General features: G+C 43.0%; 1 protein-coding gene across 8 annotated transcripts in view; it reads right to left on the bottom strand.

The window, feature by feature from the left end:
- LARP1B (La ribonucleoprotein 1B) overlaps nucleotides 1-16482 on the bottom strand; it is a 32556-nt gene extending 16074 nt beyond the window's left edge. For 3 of the 8 annotated variants that reach the window (XM_080389868.1, XM_080389867.1, XM_080389869.1), the window contains exons 1-5: nucleotides 15846-16481; nucleotides 7882-7943; nucleotides 6741-6800; nucleotides 3539-3707; nucleotides 1980-2123 (exon numbers count right to left, since the gene is read on the bottom strand). In XM_080389868.1, the coding sequence (XP_080245994.1) occupies nucleotides 1980-2123; nucleotides 3539-3707; nucleotides 6741-6800; nucleotides 7882-7943; nucleotides 15846-16122 (712 nt within the window). In that variant the 5' untranslated portion in view covers nucleotides 16123-16481. Of the gene's footprint in view, nucleotides 1-1979; nucleotides 2124-3538; nucleotides 3708-6740; nucleotides 6801-7881; nucleotides 7944-9787; nucleotides 10104-14622; nucleotides 14645-15845 lie in introns of those variants that run through there. The other 5 variants (XR_013928535.1, XM_080389872.1, XM_080389865.1 and 2 more) reach the window with 4 other exon arrangements.
- Nucleotides 16483-20207: the final 3725 nt, after the last annotated feature.

Below are 20207 nucleotides of genomic sequence, written 5' to 3'. Positions count from 1 at the left end.
CCAGTACCTAGAGAGAGCCAGGAAGAGTTGCCAGCTCTTGACAATCCTTCTTGGTGTGGGATTTCCACAGCCACGGCTCTCTGGAGCTTCCATTTTGGTCCTAGAGGCAGCCGTCTACAGCTCCCCTGACACGGCCCATTTAATGGCGATCATTTATTATTCTCTGCTGGTCGTGCCCCAAACCGAGCTTTTAAGTTAAGGACCCCTTTTTGATAACACATGCACATCTAAGACAACTCGGTAAGAATCTATGTAAGGTTTTCATGTAAGTATGTGGTCTGCACATAGCAGAAGAGAGCAAGAGAGAAGTAGAAGAAGAGAGAAAAGCAAGCAGGTCCAAACCAGACCCCAGGGACCTTGGCTCCACTCACCACAAAACTTAACGACAGATGTAATTCTCCCTTTACTCATGAGAGAAAACGAAGCCCTCTCACACCATTTCTTTCTCTTTTCCTAACACTCTCAGAGACTTCCATCTTCAGGCACCCTTGCTTAAAGTTTCTTTAAGTTGTAATTGGATATCTTCCAGATGCCGGGGGACCTCTCTGTCAGAGGAATGCCTGGGGATACAGCACCTACTTGATCAAATTGAGAGTTGCTAGATTTAACAAAGGACTGACTAACGATATGATTTTTTTTTTTGTTCATATTACAAATCTTGGTTTACTAGCAACTGTTTTTAATGAACCCTACGACAATATATGTGTGCTCATACATTCAAGTTCCTGTATTTTACTTTTTGTCAAATAAGACTCTGAATTTATGAGTATCATAACCTGTATGCGTGTGTATCATTGGGAATTTGGACCTTAGCGTTCACACTTGCCACCCTCAACCTTAAGAGGTCCGAAACGTGTAGAAGTTACTTGAACTGTTTCCTCAAATCAGTTTTATTTTTGCACTCTGAGAGTACATGCGGCTCAGACACACGCTACAGTCCTACGTGAAACACCTTAATGAGCTAGTGCTGATTTAAACCCGAAACAAGCTTTTTATTTAAACAGCCAATACTCCTGAAGAGCAAAATGTGTTTCATGGTCCCTCACACTGAATCTGGTCTTGAATCACTTACAGCTACAAGTTTCTGGTCCTTTGACCAACCCTGAGAAATAACTGCTGAAGAAAGTGGTAACACTAGTGAAAATTCTCCCCTTACTCCTGTCCATCCCTCAGACATCCACATCAAACTTTGCACCCATGCTCCTAAAAGAACTTCATAAACAAATCCCATCTCCGTGGCAAATAAATAAACCAAAGAGTTACGCTCAGCCTAAGATTTCTGCCACCTGACAAGCTGTATTCAGGACACCGAGGACCAGAAGCAGTACAAGCTGTGGTGCAATTCTCCCTCTGTTGTTCTAGTACAACTTTTTGCATGGCCATCCTGAGAAACAGGTCAGGGAACCGAGGGAATCGGTCCAACTTAAAGGAGAAAACCAACATCAGTAGAATTGCCAAAGCAGAGTTCAAAGTGTAGGCCCCCAAGCAATTGCTCTGGTAGCAACAAGCTGCGGGAATAGCAGTAGAGCAGGACAGAGCAGCCGCCTTATGAGACTCCAGACTTTCTGTATCGTAAAGCTGTGGCCCAAGACTCTGTAGGGAGCCATAAAGAGAAAAATATATGCTGCTCTGATTCAGAGCGCCAGCACACACCGTAAAGGTAGACTGTTTCCAAACTCAGTTACTCAGCAGAGCCAGTGATGGAGACATCACAACTCTGCTCAATTATTGAAAAGGTTAAAAAAAAAAATAATAATTGGGCAGCAAGCATTCGAACAAAATTTTTCGATCTAAAATTTGTCAAGCTACAATTATTTATTTATTGCTGGTTATTGGCAAATATAAACACTAGGTTTTACTTAGTATAGGCAAAGTCATGTTCAACATAAACTGCCAATCAACAAAATAAATGCCTACTCATGTGGTATTATACTTTGTTTGCCACAAATAGAAAAACCCAGAGACTGAAAACCACTTACTTCTTGCCTCATTCCGTCTGTTGTTATGAGGTATTAACTTGTTTGTTTCCAGCAGAAATCTTGAGCTAGCTCGAGAGCCTGGTCTGTCTTGATTGTCTGACCTTACGTCGTCCAAGTGAAGCGGCACCCATTTCTGCTTGTTACCTTGAAAAGTTGATATATTACTCTTCATTTTAGTACTACTGGAGGTTTCAGCTCCTGAGAAGATTCTATAGCATTCTTCTTGTAGAACTAGTAACAGTCAATTTCTAAGTTTAAGAACTGGGAGAGGCTTAACATTGAATTTGTAACCTACGACGAATAACTAAATAATGATAAATGCAGTAAATGGGAATTCCTCTAACTGACAGGTCACCTTACCTAAGCTTTAAATATGAAATGAAGGTGAGCTGCTTCTACCAAGAATGTAAAGCTACCTAAGTGTTAAATATATACAATAAATTCATTACTATGTAGTTTCACAACTTGGATATGAAACTTAAAGGTAAAAAAATAATATATCAAGTTAACCACTAAAATGAAGATTTCAATCGCAAACCATAAATTTTCCTGAAAAATTTAGCTACAGTACTGTATTTTTACCTTGTAATATACGATTAAGTTCCACTGCTGCGTATCAAAACTTATTAGTAAAGCTGTATTTTGCTGCAAGCTGGCTAAAATATTTAATAATAGTATTTGCTGTCCTATACTTGATTGGTATTGCGGGCTTCATACCTTTGTAGCCAAGAAATATAAGGAAATACATAGTATGTGTTATCCACACCAGGGGCGGGGTGGAGGTGGAAACAGATTGTACCTGTGGAATGCTTTGCTTTAGATTTCCACATAGACTGAAAAAATTAAAAGTAATAAAGGGTTTGTTTTTTAATATTATATATCTATATATATAGGATGATTAACAAATCTAAAATCAACTCAACTAAGGTCTCTAGGACCTGAACAAATACCAGCAGGGAAGCAAGGGGAAAAAAAAAAAACAAACAGCTGATGGTAGCTATATCTTAAAACTCCCTCAGCTGTTTCTCCAGCCTACTCCAGTCTACTGACCAAATAAGATACAGGTTTGCTTCCTAGCTTTAATGTTACAGATTGGATCAAAAGGAAATTAATAACCTGGTTTACTTTTCAAGTCATCGCTTCAAGGTATAAGCTAATAGTAAAACATGAAAATTAAAGTGTTAGTATATATAGTAACACACGTACACACATATATATATGTGAAGTTAAATTAACATAGTGCTATCTGCTTAGGGAAACAAAGATACGAGAGACAGTAATGGTTTGCACAGCCATGCTAAAGTTTTCCAGAAATTGTCAGAGCTTCATGGACCATTAATAGGACATTAGCTGCTTTTTCCTTGGAATTCCTATTTGACTGAACAGAACACTCCAAAACCGGAGAAAGGAAGCCTGTTTTAAGCTTCCTAGCAAAAAGCAATACATCCTGTTATCACCTAGAAAATGCAAAACATCAAGGTTTCATGAAGTCATTGAATGGAATTAATGTAACTGTATCAAAAGTGACTTATTGCATTACACACAGCGCCCAGGCTGACCTTTTTTCCTCTGGTTATTAGCTGGAGCTTCATCTTCGCTAGTATTATCTCCCGGACCATCTGGCTTTGCCTCTGGGTTGTCCTTGATTCCATTATTGCTTTTCTGATCAGATTTATCCTCCTTTTCTCTTCTATTTGTTGGCTTCTTACTGTGACTTACAGCCTTACACTGCAAGAGATAGTAGTAATTATTTCTAACAGCAGCTTATAGCAAAAGGTATAAGTTTCCTTTACCTATTAAAATTACTTTATTACTACCTGTTCTCAACCTCTTCAGTATGGTAAGTTTTAAAAACTGTGCTGTTTCGTAAAGTCTCACTTAAAATGTTTCTATATTCTGCTAACTTGGTGAGAGTATAAAAAGAATTTTTAGACTAGAAGATTTTGAAGTTCCTTAACTGGATATGTAGAATTGTGGAGCACACAACAGTCGTGTTCCAATGCCTCAGAACTGAAATTTATTTTACAGAAAAGAAAGAAATATTACTCACCAGTACCTAATGTTCAGACTGATTATCTTTAAAAAGCTGTGCTTACAGAATATTGAATGTAAATCGGAAATTCCCATGATGCTGAACAATCTCAACAGCATGCCAAACACTGATGTAAACTGTAAGGAGCCCTAGGTCTTAACTCTGACAATTATGTTCCACTAAATCAGAACACGAACCAAAGATCAGAGGATGTGGAGGTGTATGATTACAGATTTATTTTTTCCCCATATTAAAATACAGCATTTACTGGGAACTGCGTCCCTCTGAGTACTGCCAGCATCCTGCAGATCATCACTTCTTGGAAATCCCACAGAATGATAGGTTTCAAAGAAGGCAAAATGAACAGCATTTTAGCAAACAGTATAAAGTTTCATTTTTCCCTGGTATCAATACAGGCTGGAGGATGAAGGGATTGCGAGCAGCCCTGTGGAGAAGGACTTGGGGGTACTGGTGGATGAAAAGCTGGACATGAGCCAGCAACGTGCTCTCACAGCCCAGAAAACGAACCATTATCCTTGGCTGCATCACAAGAAGCATGACCAGCAGGTCGAGGGAGATGATTCTGCCCCTCTGTTCTGCTCTGGTGAGAACCCCCCTTCCCAGAGCACCGCATCCAGCTCCGGAGCCCTCAGCACCAGAGGGATGGGGACCTGTTGGAGCGGGTCCATGGGATGGCCACAGAAATGACCAGAGGGCTGGAGCACCTCTCCTTTGAGGAACGGCTGAGAGAGCTGGGGTTGTTCAGCCTGGAGAAGAGAAGGCTCTGGGGAGACCCCATTGCAGCCTTTCAGTACCTAAAGGGGGCTTATAAGAAAGATGGGGAGAGACTTTTTAATAGGGCTTGTTGTGGTAGGACAAGGGGCAATGGTTTTAAACTAAAAGAGGAGAGATTCAGACTAGATATACAGCAGAAATTTTTCACGATGAGGGTGATGAAACACTGGCAGAGGTTGCCCAGAGAGGTGGCAGATGCCCCATCCCTGGGAACATTCCAGGCCAGGTTGGACGGGGCGCGGAGCAACCTGATCTAGTTGAAGATGTCCCTGCTCATTGCAGGGGGCTGGAGTAGATGGCCTTTCACAGTCCCTTCCAACCCAAATAATTCTGTGATCGGATACAATATCTACCTGCAAAATTAAGCTTTACAGACATTTCTGCCAAACAGAAAGAGTACTCCTACGTTGTGGAGATAGCTTTGAACCAGGAGTATGTACAGTATATCCTGCAGTACCACGCCATAATTAATTTGAACGCAAAGCCTTCCCCTAGACAAATAATTGAGACTAAATACAAACTAAATGTTATGTATTTTAACAGCTGTTACATGAATGTGTACTAAAATTCTCAGATATTTAATTCAGCAAAAGGTTAACTATTATCTACATAATACAATTTAAACCATCTGGTAAAACAAAAAAATATTTTTAAAAATACTCTTAAAGCACACCGTTTCACACAGAAAATGTCAAATGTGTATATTCTTATGAAACACCACACATGCATCTCTCTCAGCCACTCTGACTAGTACTGTACAGACACCATTATTCATAGCAAAATTTGATAATAACCAAGTAGATGATAAAGATCTGAAGTACTAAAGAGAATGCAAAAGATATGGGTGCATATTTTCTTAAGTCACCTACACCTCGATGGGACATACACCCACATCGAAGTATTCTACCTGGTATCTGAACAACTGAAGGAGCATTACTTTATGGGCATATAATCAATTCAGGTTTTAAAGACTCTTCTAGCAATCTCCAGGATTTTCTTTGAGATCCTGTAGAAGAAGATACTAGAGGAGGCAAATTCTACCTACCAGCAAACGTAAAGTTGTGTCAAATCTACAGACATCTGTAATTTTCGCCTGCAACGCTAAAAGCCTAGTTAGATACCTGAAAACGTTCTGCTGCCGACATAAATAACGAAGTTAAGACAATCAGCTGGGGGAGAAGGGAACATGTTAGAAACTGAGCCCACAGGACAAATTATTCATGCCCAACTACTTTAAGATACTCTTTTTCAGCTTTCATTTGGGCACCTTCCATTATACAATGCACACTGTTGAACCCAAATCTTCTGGTTTCCCTCACCAAGAAAACAGTAAAAGCATCGCAGGGTGCTGCAGAACTCAAGTGAAGAGTGAAATGGCACCTCATAGCTTGCAATAATCTGTGCTCTAGTCTTGTTTTAAATAACACAAGATGCAAGATATATTACGTGCTTATGACTCAAGATAAAGTGAAAGGAAGATAATTTGACAGAACAGATGTTACTAAAGATCCAGCAAGGGGAATATCTCTCAGGTCAAGGATAACGAAGTCATCCGAAGACAACCTGCACAAAGCATTCTGAGCCACAAGGGAGGGCAGCAGGTTCACAACCCCAAAGGCCTCATCTGTGCACAAACCTCCCAACAAGTAGCAAAGGGGAAAACAAGTTTTAAAACAGCGGAGTAAACATTTTTTTACCTATAGGTCCATGGCACACCGCTAACGGAGTGTATGTATCTGGGCTTACAAAGGGTTCAAAAATTGCAGTACCAGCACAGACAGTTAAGCATAGACCAGTACCCTGAATTATTAACGGAATTTCTGCTGCAAGCCTGTAACACCCAAAGCACATGCTGGGGGGAATGGTATTAAACAGAGAAGTCAATATGTTGTTTTTTTTAAAAAATAACACTGAAAGTAACAATGGGTACTTACTTCATTGTTTGCTATTTCACTTGGTGTTGGCCAGTTTGTGATATCACCAAAATCACCAGCCTGCAAAGACGACAAACAGTTTATACAACTTCCCAGATTTGATCCTTTTTAATATATAGAAGATGTCAGTCATGACTCAAGTGGCCAGACTACCCCTTTGAGCAGAATTGTTAGGAACAGCAATTTTTTAAAAACTGAGAAATACAACAGTAAACAAACACACAACTTTTGAAAACAGAGTATGATCAACTGTAGAAACAACTATTCGTTATAGTTACATCCAAATCCAGGTCCAACAGACCTTAGCTTGTAATTTGTATAACTGTCTAAAGAATGCCTTCATGAAGAATATTTTAGGTGAGCACAGCCTAAAAGAAGACAGCAAGCAAGCAAGATTTTCTACATTCTATTATAAAACAAACTAAAAGGGCTTATGACTTTTGAGCACACATAAAACAATTGTCAGATTAAATGTTGTCTTACAACCAGTCACCTATGTGATTTAAAGGTATCTACTGCTTAAAAGTCTCAGCTTTTGGAAGACCTCTGAGCACAGGTATTATTCAACCTAAAGAACGGTGGCTGTACAAGATTTTAGAAAATTTTTCAGTGAAAGGATTCAGTGTCTCTTGCTGTCATAATGATAATTTTATGACGGCACATAAAACGCACACCACGTAATATGCAAGAAGGATTTCCAAAATCTATCTAGCATATCTTGTGGTCAAGTAATGTTCTTTCTTTGCAGAACCCTCACATCTTCATACAATCCCATTACTTGCTTGAACAACAGTGGCTTTTCCTTATCCCTCATACATACACCACTTAAGCATCCCTCCTAATTTTAATTTCCCTTCCTTTTCCACTTTCCTGCCTTCAAAATTAACCACTACCAAGGTAGGACATAACACTTCTGGTTGTAACTTAAAAATACCTTGCTATCTTTTTATTTCAGTAATATCAGCTGTTTATCATAGTGACAATTTACAGCCAGAAATTCTCCTTTGAAATTATTTCATTTTCCTAGCATATTATCAGCCAAGCTAAATGCCAGTTTAGATTAACAGGTTACATGAACTGGGACTTCAAACACAATCAGTCCAGTAACTCACTGCTAAATGTCCTTCTGGCAAATACAAACCTTGCTGCATTTCCTTGTCCTGGGTTTTGCTGCTTTTATAACTTTAGCAGAATTTTGTAGTTCTGAAAAGAGAGAAAAATATTTTCAGGTGAAGAATTAGACTGCACTTCATAAGAGTAAGGAAGGTACACTTTAACAACTCTGTTTAACTATCATACTACACCAAAGTTTTTTTGAGGCCTTGGTATTATAAGTCAACCAACATATCCATAAACTAACTAATACTACAAGACATTGAAAAACCCATGTTCATAGTAAGTGTAAATAATCTTGAAAACCACATGTACAGGATACTGTATAACGCAGTATTTAAGCTATTACTCAGCATAAGGCCAAGACTGTCTCAAAAACCCCTGGTATTTTAACCTAAGAAGCAGCAAAGAAAATGAGCCCCTGAAACACATTTTAGAAGTCACCCTATTAGAAACTATATTTTAAGACAGAATTATTTTCCGAAATCTGTCATTATGCAAGCATAAAAAAAAAAAAAAAAAACAGAAGCAATTACATATTCACAAATTCCTAGTAATTTCTTTTTATAAGCAGTTATTCAAATGCCAAATAAAATTCAGGCATATTGCTCATAATGAAGCCAAAGCAACAAAGAAAAAAAAAGGGGGGGGAAGAGAAAATTACTATCACTACTACATTAAGACTAATAAATTTTAATGCCCAAATTCCACAATGGATATCTTAATGACAAATACGAGCATTTGCAACGAAGCTGACACTCAGACATTTTCAGAACCATCCTGAGTCAAGACCGAAACTTTATAATAAACGATCTCATCTGATCTCCTGAGCAACAGTCTATTATATCATTGTATTTCTACCACTAATATCTGCCAGGAATTAATACAATGCTTGGAAATAACTCTCTCTCTCTCTCTCATATATGGCAACATTATTGGGCCTAATGATCTAGGATCAATAACCCACATTGAAAAAAAAAATCTGTTTAAACTTACTAAGTCTTTTAATACATGTGCAATTACCCTTCTGTGTATGAGCCCGATTTTCTCATTCTGTGCAATTTTTCCCTACTCATCTCAATTGTGTTCTACTTTTTGCACTGGCAATACAGGGGGAAAAACCCCACTAGTAACCAGGCAATTTTTCTTTGAGATTAGAATAGAGACAGAGGAAACCAGCTCTTAACCTCTCCTGCTAAGCCCTGGTTCTGTTCTGCCGATCCATATTTTCCCATAAAGAAGTGGTCACCACCTTTCCTCAAAACTTCTTATTCAGTATTTTATTGCAAGACAAGCCTGAAGCATTGAACATGCCTGAAATCACTGGATTACTATTTTGTACAGGGATAACATCACCTCCTCAACCCTTATCGCTTTCACATCCAGTGACTAATCTTCCTTATCGCAGCTTCACACTGGGAACCCCACCCAGTGACTCCGAAGCCCTCTTGCTTTCTGCTTTCTGGAATATACCGCCAACATCAGAAGCATAAACTAATGTACACTCCATGTTCCTCTGTAAATTACATTAATACTGCTATATACAACTTGCCCATCCCACAGCGAATCCCCATCAGCCTTTGACTTCTGCCACACCGTTTACCAGCAGGTTTGGGGTTTTTTTCCCCCTCTCCCACAGACTGGCTTTTTATAACAAAGACAAAACACACCTGCCCCTGCCCCCCCCCCCCCCCCCCCCCGCCTCTTTCTTCTTACTCAGCCTCAATTAACTTCATAGACTTCAGAAACTTTCATTTTCTGCCTTCCGCTTTCAGAAACACGCAGTGCCTGTGTAATCCTAATTTTTCCTTGTCATCCAGTAGTAAACTAATTGCCCTTTACAAAACAAGACAAACAGCTGTTGGGGTGGAGCAGCAAACAAATTTGTAATTTTCTCCTACAGAACTGCCAATTATCCATAAAGGTAAACTGACCGGCCATAGCATTTGTCCTCCAGTAGTCTGTAAACACACGTCTCTTTAGCTTGTTCAATCACCTTAACGAAGCTCTTTTTCCATCTCACAGCACTTTTACTTAAATTGCTGCTGAAGGACTGCTCTGCCAGGACTTCTGTGTGTCACCAGGGCGTAGCAAGGAATTAAAAAATAAAAGCCTCAATGTCGCTGCACTATCTTAGTCATGGGATATTATTCCAGGCGGCAGGAGAGACTATCTAAGTCAAGCAGAATGAGACCCAACTCGTTTTAAGGAATCTCTCTTATCCGTATGTAGCAATCCAAGACTTGGAAGATGCATTTGCACACTAAACAAGAAGAAAATTAGTATTAGGCAACACACCGCCTAGTTGATGATGCCCTTTCTGAACTCAAAAGGCTCGAGATCTCGCTGCACACCATACTTCCCTACCCTCCGCAGAGTTTCTTGTCCTCCCAGAAGAGCCATGCTCAAAACCAAATTTAACTGATCTTTCCTAACTGGCTTGCTGGGGCTTATCATGTGGGAGCCGGATTTCAGCCAGAAGCATTGAAAACTATGATAAAGGGGAAGGAAAAAAAAAAACAAACCAGAAGAGGATGGAAGAGAAAAAAACCAAAACATCAGGTCACTGGTTTTACCCAGGTCACATTTGTTACATTGTTATGAAGAGGGCTAAAGCCACTGTTCAGGCAAAACTTATTCTAGAGTCCGTTTAGATAAAAATCTCTATGCTTAACATTACTCCAATGTTTGGTTTCAACATCACGTAACAGTGCTGAATACCCAGAAACAGCATCTTTAGTACACTGCTCCAGCAGAACCCAACAAGCCTTTGCAACTAAACTATTTCACTTAGTAATTCCAACCTGACTGTATTAAAATATTTGTTCAGTCATGTGCTACAAGGTAACCTGCTCAGTGACAGCATGCTGCCTTGATAAAAATTCTGTTATCTTCAGTTACTTCACCTGCTGTGTTTCAGCTGAATTGGGGGTGGGGAAAAAAGTAAAATCAAGGATGAGCAAGTTTAATCGCCAATTACCATCTTTCAATCACTGAACTCCATCTAATAAAGATGTCATTCATTCACAGGAAAACAGAAATCAGCCTTCAAAGCCATTTTTATTATAGTTCTCCCGAGCCTCTTAATACACCACATCCTAACGTGAGATCTTTTCTGCAGAAAGACATAGATGTGCAACCACGCCAGCTGCAGTTATGTCAAGACACATGGGATGACAGTTCTGGAAAACGAAAGATGAATTCTGGAACCACCAAAACAGCAGCAGAATCTTCTGGGCCAACAGCAACAGAAAAGGAAAAGCAGGCTGGATGCTGTGCAGAGACAAGAGAAGCAAAGTTTGTACATAAAGATGTATCACCAAAGTACCACCGACTGCAAGACAAATTAAATTTACTGTAGTAGTACTTCAGAATGGAAGGTCTGAAGTTCTGCAAATAATTAGTCAGCAAGTAATTTCTTCTGCTAGAAGGGGAGGGATGATTTGCAAGTTTCTTCTGAAAGAGTCTATTAACAAAAGGTGGAACACATTCTAATTTTGATACAAACACGGTTTATGCTGTCAGGATTTCTAGACAATATACAAGCGTTATTTTTACTCTGACTGCATGTGTATTTCCTTCAGTGAAGGAACAACATTGCATATACACCAGAAGTGCTTCAGGAGGTGGTTGAAATCACCCAGCGGAACAACTCTTCAAAACTTGAGTGGAACGCGTTTGTTGAACTTGTACACGATTTTCGTTTCAATGCTTAGTTTGAAACTTCACAGTATAACCCGTTTTTAAACAAGGTAAGCTATACTTAAAACCAGTGTTTTAACATGTTTACATGAAAGCCTTGCAAATCTGACAAACCAATCCCTTAGAGTATATCATAATTTAAATCTAGAGCGTGGATTTAGATCCAAGAGTCTGGGAAATAAAAAAAAAAAAAAAAAAACAACAAAAACCCAGTAATTATGCTAACATCCTTTCCTACAATAGTTCTAGTATTTTATAGCAAAGCTGCGTTTAGATTGACCTTCTTCACGCTATTTGAACAACTAAACAATGCAGCAAGTTATGACACCAGCATCCTTCCATCTAGTGACATTCGAAACCCATCAGTTTTTCAATACAACAAGAAACAGGGGGAAAAAAACCCCAATATATGATAGATTAATAAATAATAATTACATTATTTCTTTTCCTTGCATTTTATTTCTCATCTCATTTTTTTTCTTAGCTTCTGCATAGGAAGCTGCAACCTGTGACTCAATTTCTACAAAAGCTTTTATGGTCTAAAGGGAGCACGTGCTCGAGCACAGCAAGCCAATACTGTGTCTCGGACTGTAGGCAGCAGGATGGATTTCTCTCTCATTACAGGTCTCCAGCTTAGAAACAAAGCAAAAACAACAAACAAACTACCGTACAAAATTACATATGCTGTTATACCCGACTAAAATACAGGCAGCAGGTTTGCAAAGATAATGTTTTTAATCCCTTCAGGGCTGGAGTAATCGTCAATGTCATACCTTCGGATAATTCTTAAAATGATTTTTAAAAGCTGCTATTAAAACACTCAGTGAATTCATAAGAGCTAACGATAACACCTGCCTTAAATACACCAAAAAGTCTTGATAATCCGATCATTTACCAATTTACTAGTCAAAAGCTCACTACTCCTAGTAACACGGTATACCTTTACTAAACTGTGCTCTTACAACTCGTTTTGCCCACAGACTAAAGCAAATTAATTTACACAAGAGCACCAGAGTGAACTGCTTCTGCTACCAAAAATATCAACCCGATAAAAAGTGTTCTTTGATACCCAGAAATACACACAACAAAGACAGACAAACTGAGCACAGCATAGACGACTGAAGCGTGCAGTTATTTTAATTAACTACATCATTCAAGCATACTAGGATGCAAACCCACTTCAACCACTTAAGCAGCACAGGTATTTCATTTCATTGAATACTTTCATAAATTTCACGAACAATTTTAGAATAATTAGCTAATGAATCATTAGAGACCCACACCTGCTATACAAAAGGCTAGAGAACTTGTCATTCAGATTCCCTTTTGCAACCTTACAAAAAGGGCAGTACTTTAGGTTTCATCAAACGAAGAGGTGAGAGAACTCTTGTAATAAAATTAATTCAACAACTCCATCCTGGGAAAATTATTTATACCGAGGAAGGGTAACTAGCTGCTTCTGCGAGAGCCCTGCTCTGAGTAGCAGCTGGGGAAAAACAAGACTCAGAGGGGAAAGACAAGGAATACAGGACTAACACTGGGCTGTTCCGCAGCTTCCATACACCTTGTTGGCTCAATTTAAGAAAAGTTTATCTTGTTACCTCGTGAAAAATTATCTAGAAGATTATATAGGACTTCTTCCTTGCAGCTGTTCCTCTCCTCTTACACAGCTTCATCCTGAAGAACCGAAGATTTACTGCAATACATTGCCTGGGCACTACAAGTGAAGGTAAGGGGAGGAAGACCCATCGCAGAAGTTACCTTTCATCATTTGACAGCCTATGCTAAAGCTAATTCCTTGTACTCACAATCCACAATCACCAGGATTAGTCAGAAGCCTATTAATTTCACTAGCAGTTTTATACTGCTGAGTCTTTCTCCCATGAGTTAAATGCAGATCAGGATGCAAAAGTAGCTGTATAATTCTGAAATTACTGTGCTTAAAAGAGAAGCTTAATAGAAGGCTTTAGTCAGAAACACTGAACTGTGGTAAGAAACATACCATGAAAAATCCAAACATATTTACATTAGGTGTTTGGTTTACTATAGCATGATTAAAACTTACTAACATATTTGAGACCAATATATATATATAAAAAAAAAAAAAAGACCATAGTAGCATCACTTCAACCGAATTCTTTTGCCAAGGATTTTAAGCCTTTTGCATTACTTTTTTTCTTTCTAGTGTCAGGTGACGTTAACAGTTTCTTTCAGCAACAAGAGTCAGATTTGCCTCTATTACAAACGAACACCACACCACATTGAAAGTCAAAAGATGACAGACTGGGGTCAATTTTCTCAAGTGCATAACTATCACTGAACATACCACGCGTGCATGTCTCAGGAAACTTTCAACAAATTAAGCCAGGATCAACAAGTTGAACAGGATTCAGTCACTACTTTGATGTGAAATTCTTTTACATTTTATTATCCTCTTGACGGATAGTTTTACATTCCATCCCAGTAGTATTTCTGCTCATCTAATTATTTCACATGACTAATTACCATACTACTACATTCATAAGGGCCTAGTGTGGCTGATTTTGCTTTGCCAACATGCAATTAGTAACTTCAAAATACATCCCTCGTTGCAGATGGAGGCACATGGCAATTCCTTCCTTCAAACAGCCAAGAAAGATCAGCTGCTTTGCCTTTTACAGGGGAAAGAGCAGTGGCTCCTTCACCGTGCTTTCGGCAGTGGCCAAACCAAAACACACACCCTGGCACGTGTTCTTCACCAATGCCATTCACCAGCAACAGCAACTCCCATCTTTGCTCAATTATACACTTGCCACTGAAAAAGCTGTTCCAGCGCAACTACTCAGTTTAACATTAAACTTGATAAACGCTAAGCGCAACTTTCCTGCGGAAGAAAAATACAAAGTTCTCTGAAATCATCAAATTAAGCATGTAACATGCACAGCGTATGAACTCACTGCCTCCTTTCCCCTCCTTCCTTCTACAACTATTTGTGCGTTTTACCTGAAGTGGAAAAGTAAACTTTAAAAAAGGTGAAGCACGAGGTGCTAATAAAACAAAAGCAGCTTTCCCAGTGCTTCGGACCTACCATTCATTATTCTTATGACTGCCACGGCGAGGCAAGTGAGTGACAAGTTCTCTTTCATGCACGGACAAGACCACAGGCTGCTGCCCAGCAAGCCAGGTTCCAGAAGCTATGCATAAACAGGTATTTATGAGTGTGTCAGGACACGCAAACAAAACAGTCGAGACGATAAAGAGGGCTCCACATGTTGCCAAAAGGTTTGATCTTTGGCTAAGTAAAGACTTTGTGGTCTGGGGAACTCTTCCGCTTGCGTGACCTGTCTACTTGAAGCTATAAATTACATATTTCTCTTTGTGACGGAAGTACGTATTTAATTCAAGGATAAAAGTGACCGTGAGATCACAGAAAGGTTTGCCAGGTGCCTGGGGAGCAAGCGCCGCGATTGAAACTCTCGGGAAGCGCAGGTTGAAATACGTATTCTGAGGCCAGCGGTTTGCTCCCTGCCGAGAACAACGCTCCCAGAAGCTGTGAACTTCTAGGAACTCTTTGCTAGCCCAAGCATAAGCCCTGGCAGCGTTAGGCCACCTCTTTTTTGTAAAGCCACTTGCCCCTCCAGTCGGCACGGAGCCCGTAAAGTAGCTTTATCTGGCGCGCAGGGATTAAAGGCCCGAGCGTTACACCAGGGCTGCTCTGCCCTCCGGATTCAGGCTGCTCATGCGGGAAGCGATGGAGCAGGGCAAACCGACCGCTTTTGTTAGCGTTTAAAGCCTCCACAACCCAAGTCTTCCAGAAAGCCAAACCAAGTAACGGATCGCCCAGAAAGGGCCCAACTCTGTAATTAGGAAAAAAAACCCCGGCAGACCGGCGGTAAGGCCAACGGGACTTAGCCACGTTTCTAAAGAAAAAGCGAAACGAATCGCTTGCGAGCCCTGCGAGCCGGTGCCCGAGCCCGGCGGAGCCCATTCGCAACGGCCGGGAGCTGCTGCCGGCGCGGCCGCTGCCCCCGCCAGCCCCGGGCCGTCCCGCCCGTCCCTCCCCGCCCCGCGCCGGGCCCCGCGGCCGCCGGACCCCCGCCCCCGCCCCGCTTCCCTCCTCTGCCCATGTATGTCAAAAGGCAGCGCGGCCCCGCCGGGCTGCCCCGCACCCGCGCCGCGCCGAGCGGCGACAAACACGCGCGATTCGCTCCCAAAAGACCCCACGACACCACGCGCCGAGCCCCACACCGAGGAAGCCGCACACGCCGCCGCCCCCCCCCCCCGCTCCCCGGCCCGGCCCGGCCGCCGCACCTGGGTCCTGCGGGAGGAGCTGCCCGCCCGCCGCGGGCGGTGAGGGGCTGTCCCGCGCCGCCCTGCGCCTCGTCCACGGGTTCTCCTTGGGCGGCGGGGCTTCCACCGCCGGCCGCCGCCGGCCGCCCTCCTCCGCGGCCTCCTCCCCGCCGGGCCAGCCGGGCTCGGGCCGCCGGGCTTCTTCCGACTCCGCGGGCCGGCCGGCCGCCGGGCCGCCGCCCTCAGCGCCCCAGCCCCGCCGCTCGGCGGGCGCCGCCGACACCTGCGCCGCGGACATGCCCTGCCGCCCGCCGCGAGGGGCCGCCAGCCGGGGCGGCCGCAGGGAAGCCGAGGCGGGGGGCCCGCTCCTCCCCCCGCCGCCCCGCCCCGCCCCGCCGGCCGGGGCTGCGGGAGATCCCCTGTCAGCCTCCCCCGGCCTGGCCGCGCCGCCGCTCGCTGCCCTCCGCGTCCCTTCCGCCGCTCGGGGGCCGGACGCCTCCCGCGGCCGCCGCGAGGGCAGGCGCGGGGCAGAGCGACCCGGGGCCGCTGCGCAGGGACGGGCGGGCGCTGCCGGCCCCGCTGCGCGCCGGCCCGCGTGGAGGGGGGTGCGCGGGCGGCGGCCGCCGTAGCAGCGACGCGCGGGGCGGGGCTTGGGGGCACTCCCCTGCGTTATGACCTCACGGCGGCCGCGCTCCAGCACGGCGGCGCGAGCCTCCCCCACCCCCCCGCGGAAGCGGCGGGACGGCCCCGCTGTCCCCGGGCGACGGCGCCACAAGCGCCCGCGTCGGTAACGCGGCGAGCGCAGCCCGGGGCGTGTCCCTGCGCGCAACGCTCCGTCACTCGCTTCGGCTGTTCCCCGCACCTTCGTCAGCGGCCGTGCCCCGTCCCGACCGCGCACTAATCGTGTGCGTTAATTAAAAAGGAGAAAAAAAAAAAAAAAAAAAAAAAGTCCACTTCGGGGCCCGAAAGGGCGCCCGGCACCAAGCCCTCTCGCACACCCCGCTCCCGCAGGCGCACACACACTGAGCAAAAAAAAAAAAAAAAGCACACCCCAACAGCTGTAGAGCGAGGGCATGCCTCAGTTTTTAACGCCTTATTAGAATCCGTGATAATTTTTTTTTTTTAATACATCAAGCCGCATTGAAAGCGGCTGCCTGGGTGGAAGGCTGAAATGGAACCGCAGGTGAAGGCGGCAGCAACACAGGAGGTGAAAGCTGCACAGGGCAGTGCCCATCTCCTGCCTGCTCTCCGTTACCGATGCACCCAAGATGGTTCAAGCTCCCAAGCAATGCGCACTGGGCCTTTTGGGTTTCTAGGTCTTTCCCATACTTGCACGATGTGACCAGGGTCTCAAAACGCAGTAGGAGGACAAGTGTGGTTCGTTGAAGCAAAGCGGACTCGCCTGGTTCAGCCCCTCCGGCAGCCCAGCCTAGAGAACGTGTTCAACGGGCACATGAGAACATCCCTGGGTCCAAGCAGTGAGGGCATTGCGTGTCATTTCAGCACTGCCACAGGCGGGGACCTTCGTATCGTGTCCCGTCCCCTCCACGTTTCTACTTTCTGTCAAAAATCTGCCAGAAATCACCTCGCGGCAGCACACTGCACTGGACTCGTTAGGAGGTTACGCCGGCACTTCTGCCGCTGCCTTATCCCAGAAGCACTGTGGGCACAGAACGGGGAAAGCCACTACCGCATGACATTGGTCACCCCTTTCCCTCTCTGCAGGCTCCCACTGCTCCTGTAATTCTCCTCGATTACACCTTAAAAAAAGACACCCTCTCCTACCCCACCTCTTGCGTTCAGTCTCATGGCCCCATTTTACTTCCTTACTTATAAAAGGTCTTCCAAAATAAAAAACCCAACCAAACCCCCAATACCTCCTTAATGAACTAAGCGAATTCTTAAATAGGCTTTTATAAAGCTAGTCAAATATTTTTAAAGTAGTGTCACATGTAACTGAATTTCCACTGTTTTGCAGGAGCAAAACATGTTCCGTTTGGGGTAACGGTACTGTCTGCTTTAAGGAGGCTGTAGCAGTTTTACCCCTTCGTCAGAAAGAAAACCACAAACCCACCAAAAACCCAACGAACCCCACCACAGCTCCCACTTCTTCAGGCACCAAGGCGTTTTTAGGATTACTCTGGAGCTGCAGGTACAGTAGCAGCTCAAAAGAAGAGAGGCCACCTTCTGCAACACCAAGCACTTCAACTGTCCCGACTGGCCGAAGTGGCTCGTGGCCACCTCCCTCCCGAGCCCAGTGCCACTCAGCCAGGTGTGATGGGGTCACACCACGTGGCTGGGGCCCAGGTCCACCTCAAAGAACCCCGCCCCTAGGTGCTTGTTGCTTTGGTTTTTTTGGAAATTAATGACCTTTTGTGGTAAAGGCTTGAAATTAAAACACCCACCTCAATGGTTATGCTACTACAAACAAACCACAGATACATGAATGCACATTTCTGTAACTGCAGGTTTCAGCACCAAACATTGGGAATAAGTGAGGAATTTCTCTTTTCGTAAATAGAAAATCACTATTGCTTCTAAGCACTTTTGCACAAATAGTGACACGTGTATCCCTTCTTCATTTTAAATTTGCACCACGAAAGAAGGGGGGGGAAAAGGCAGAATGATTAAAATGAAAGCAAATCTTCAAACTCATAGAAGCATTTTTCCTTTGTAAGCCACCAAGAATGTGATTTGTTTCAGATGCAATAAATTTACTAATCAAGGACATGCCGGTTGCATATTGCAGTGACAAATTTGAAATAGAGGAAAGCATTCTTAGTAATTTTGACTGGGGAAAAAAAAAGCCAGTATCTGTATATGTTTACATCTACGTTCCTGATAGCAGAAGCATCCATCACACTGCCTGTTCAAAACGATTCTCAAATCTTGTATTTGGTTTCCCAAACTCAGAAGTTAGCAGAGGTTGGAGTGATATGAAAGGACAAAGGCCCTACCTAAGTCACTGGTAAGAAGGGGATTAACCTCCTGGTTCCTCTTTTCTTTGCTCAAGGGTTAGAAGATAAGGGAGCAGATGCATAGGCCGGCTGGGACTTCAGAAACACTGTAGTACTGCAGTGCAGGAACCTGAACAGACCAGGAAAAAAAGCAGAAAACTGATGGAAGAGTTAACAATGTGGGGGCAAAATACCAGTCAAGGTGACCAGTAACATGGCAGCTTGAGAAGCTTTTGTGCATACTTGTTTTGTAACTTTGTGGTAACAGAAGGCTTACCCTCTACGTTATTGGATGGACGGGGCCTGAAGAGTATAGAAAAAGGTTTTATAGTTGTGCAAGACTCATTTTTAACTCTTTGTCCACTTTGTTTCATCCCTCTTGTTACTTTCAGAAGCAGGACAAGTCAGACTTCCTTGGTGAAGCCCACCTTAGTTTTCCCTTTAAGAGCACAGTATTTAAAAATACTGGTATTTGAAAAAGAGGTTGATATACACTACATAAAACCAAGAGAATAACAATCGTTATGAGCTACTTTACATTCTAACGCTTATGTTTTTTCTTGTGTGGAAGCATCCAAGTGTTCCAGGCAACACTGCAAATTGCAGGATTGTGTAATACAGTAGCATTTTACTCATGTAATAGTTTTTCATGGCAAATTACATGCCTACAGACTATACAAACCTCCTTTCAATACTGTGTAACTTATCATTAGAGCCAAGCTGACAGAGAACCTGACAGTTTAAGATAAAGAAGCTTCCCTGCCCAACCAACTGTAATTAAGAACAACATTTTTAAAAAAGTGACATGGCAGGAGCAATTAGGATAAATAAAAAAAACCCAAAACTAACTGCCTCAAAATGTTAGCAGCTACCAAACAAAAATTAAAAAAAAAAAGCATTCCAAGGCTCCAAGTATTTTCACTTTCTCATCTACTATTTACAGAGTATCTGTATACATGCATATGACATTCCAGTAAGAAAAAGCAACAAGGCTCTGTTCCTTCATATCATGATACCTTTTTGCAGACTTTCTAGTGTAATACAACACAAGTGATCGATCCTTGGGAAAAAAAAAAAAAAAATTGCTGAGCTGTCACTTTTGAGGGGTGTGTGTTTTTCTAACTCAGAGAGGGGGAAAGATTACAAAAAGCTCCTTTCAACAGATCAGATGCGTTCTGTTCTAGACTGTGACCAGCCCTTCGATGCCAGGAGAAATACATGTAAACAAACACTAAAAAAAAATTACCTGGGTTACTCACGGGTAACACACCAGACCTAAACTTTCACTCCGTCCTGAGCCTTTCCTTTCAAATGTAGGCAAAAAGGACTACCCGCTCTGTCTGTCCTCCTCCTGTTTTGTCAGTATTAGTATGCAGAAGTGTGTTGCCACGACCTGTTCAGACAGTGTAACTGAGCACCAAAACAA

The sequence above is a fragment of the Falco punctatus genome (genome assembly GCF_963210335.1).
Source record: "Falco punctatus genome assembly, chromosome: 1".
Taxonomy (NCBI): Eukaryota; Metazoa; Chordata; class Aves; order Falconiformes; family Falconidae; genus Falco; species Falco punctatus.
This window is presented reverse-complemented; position numbering and strand designations above follow the sequence as displayed.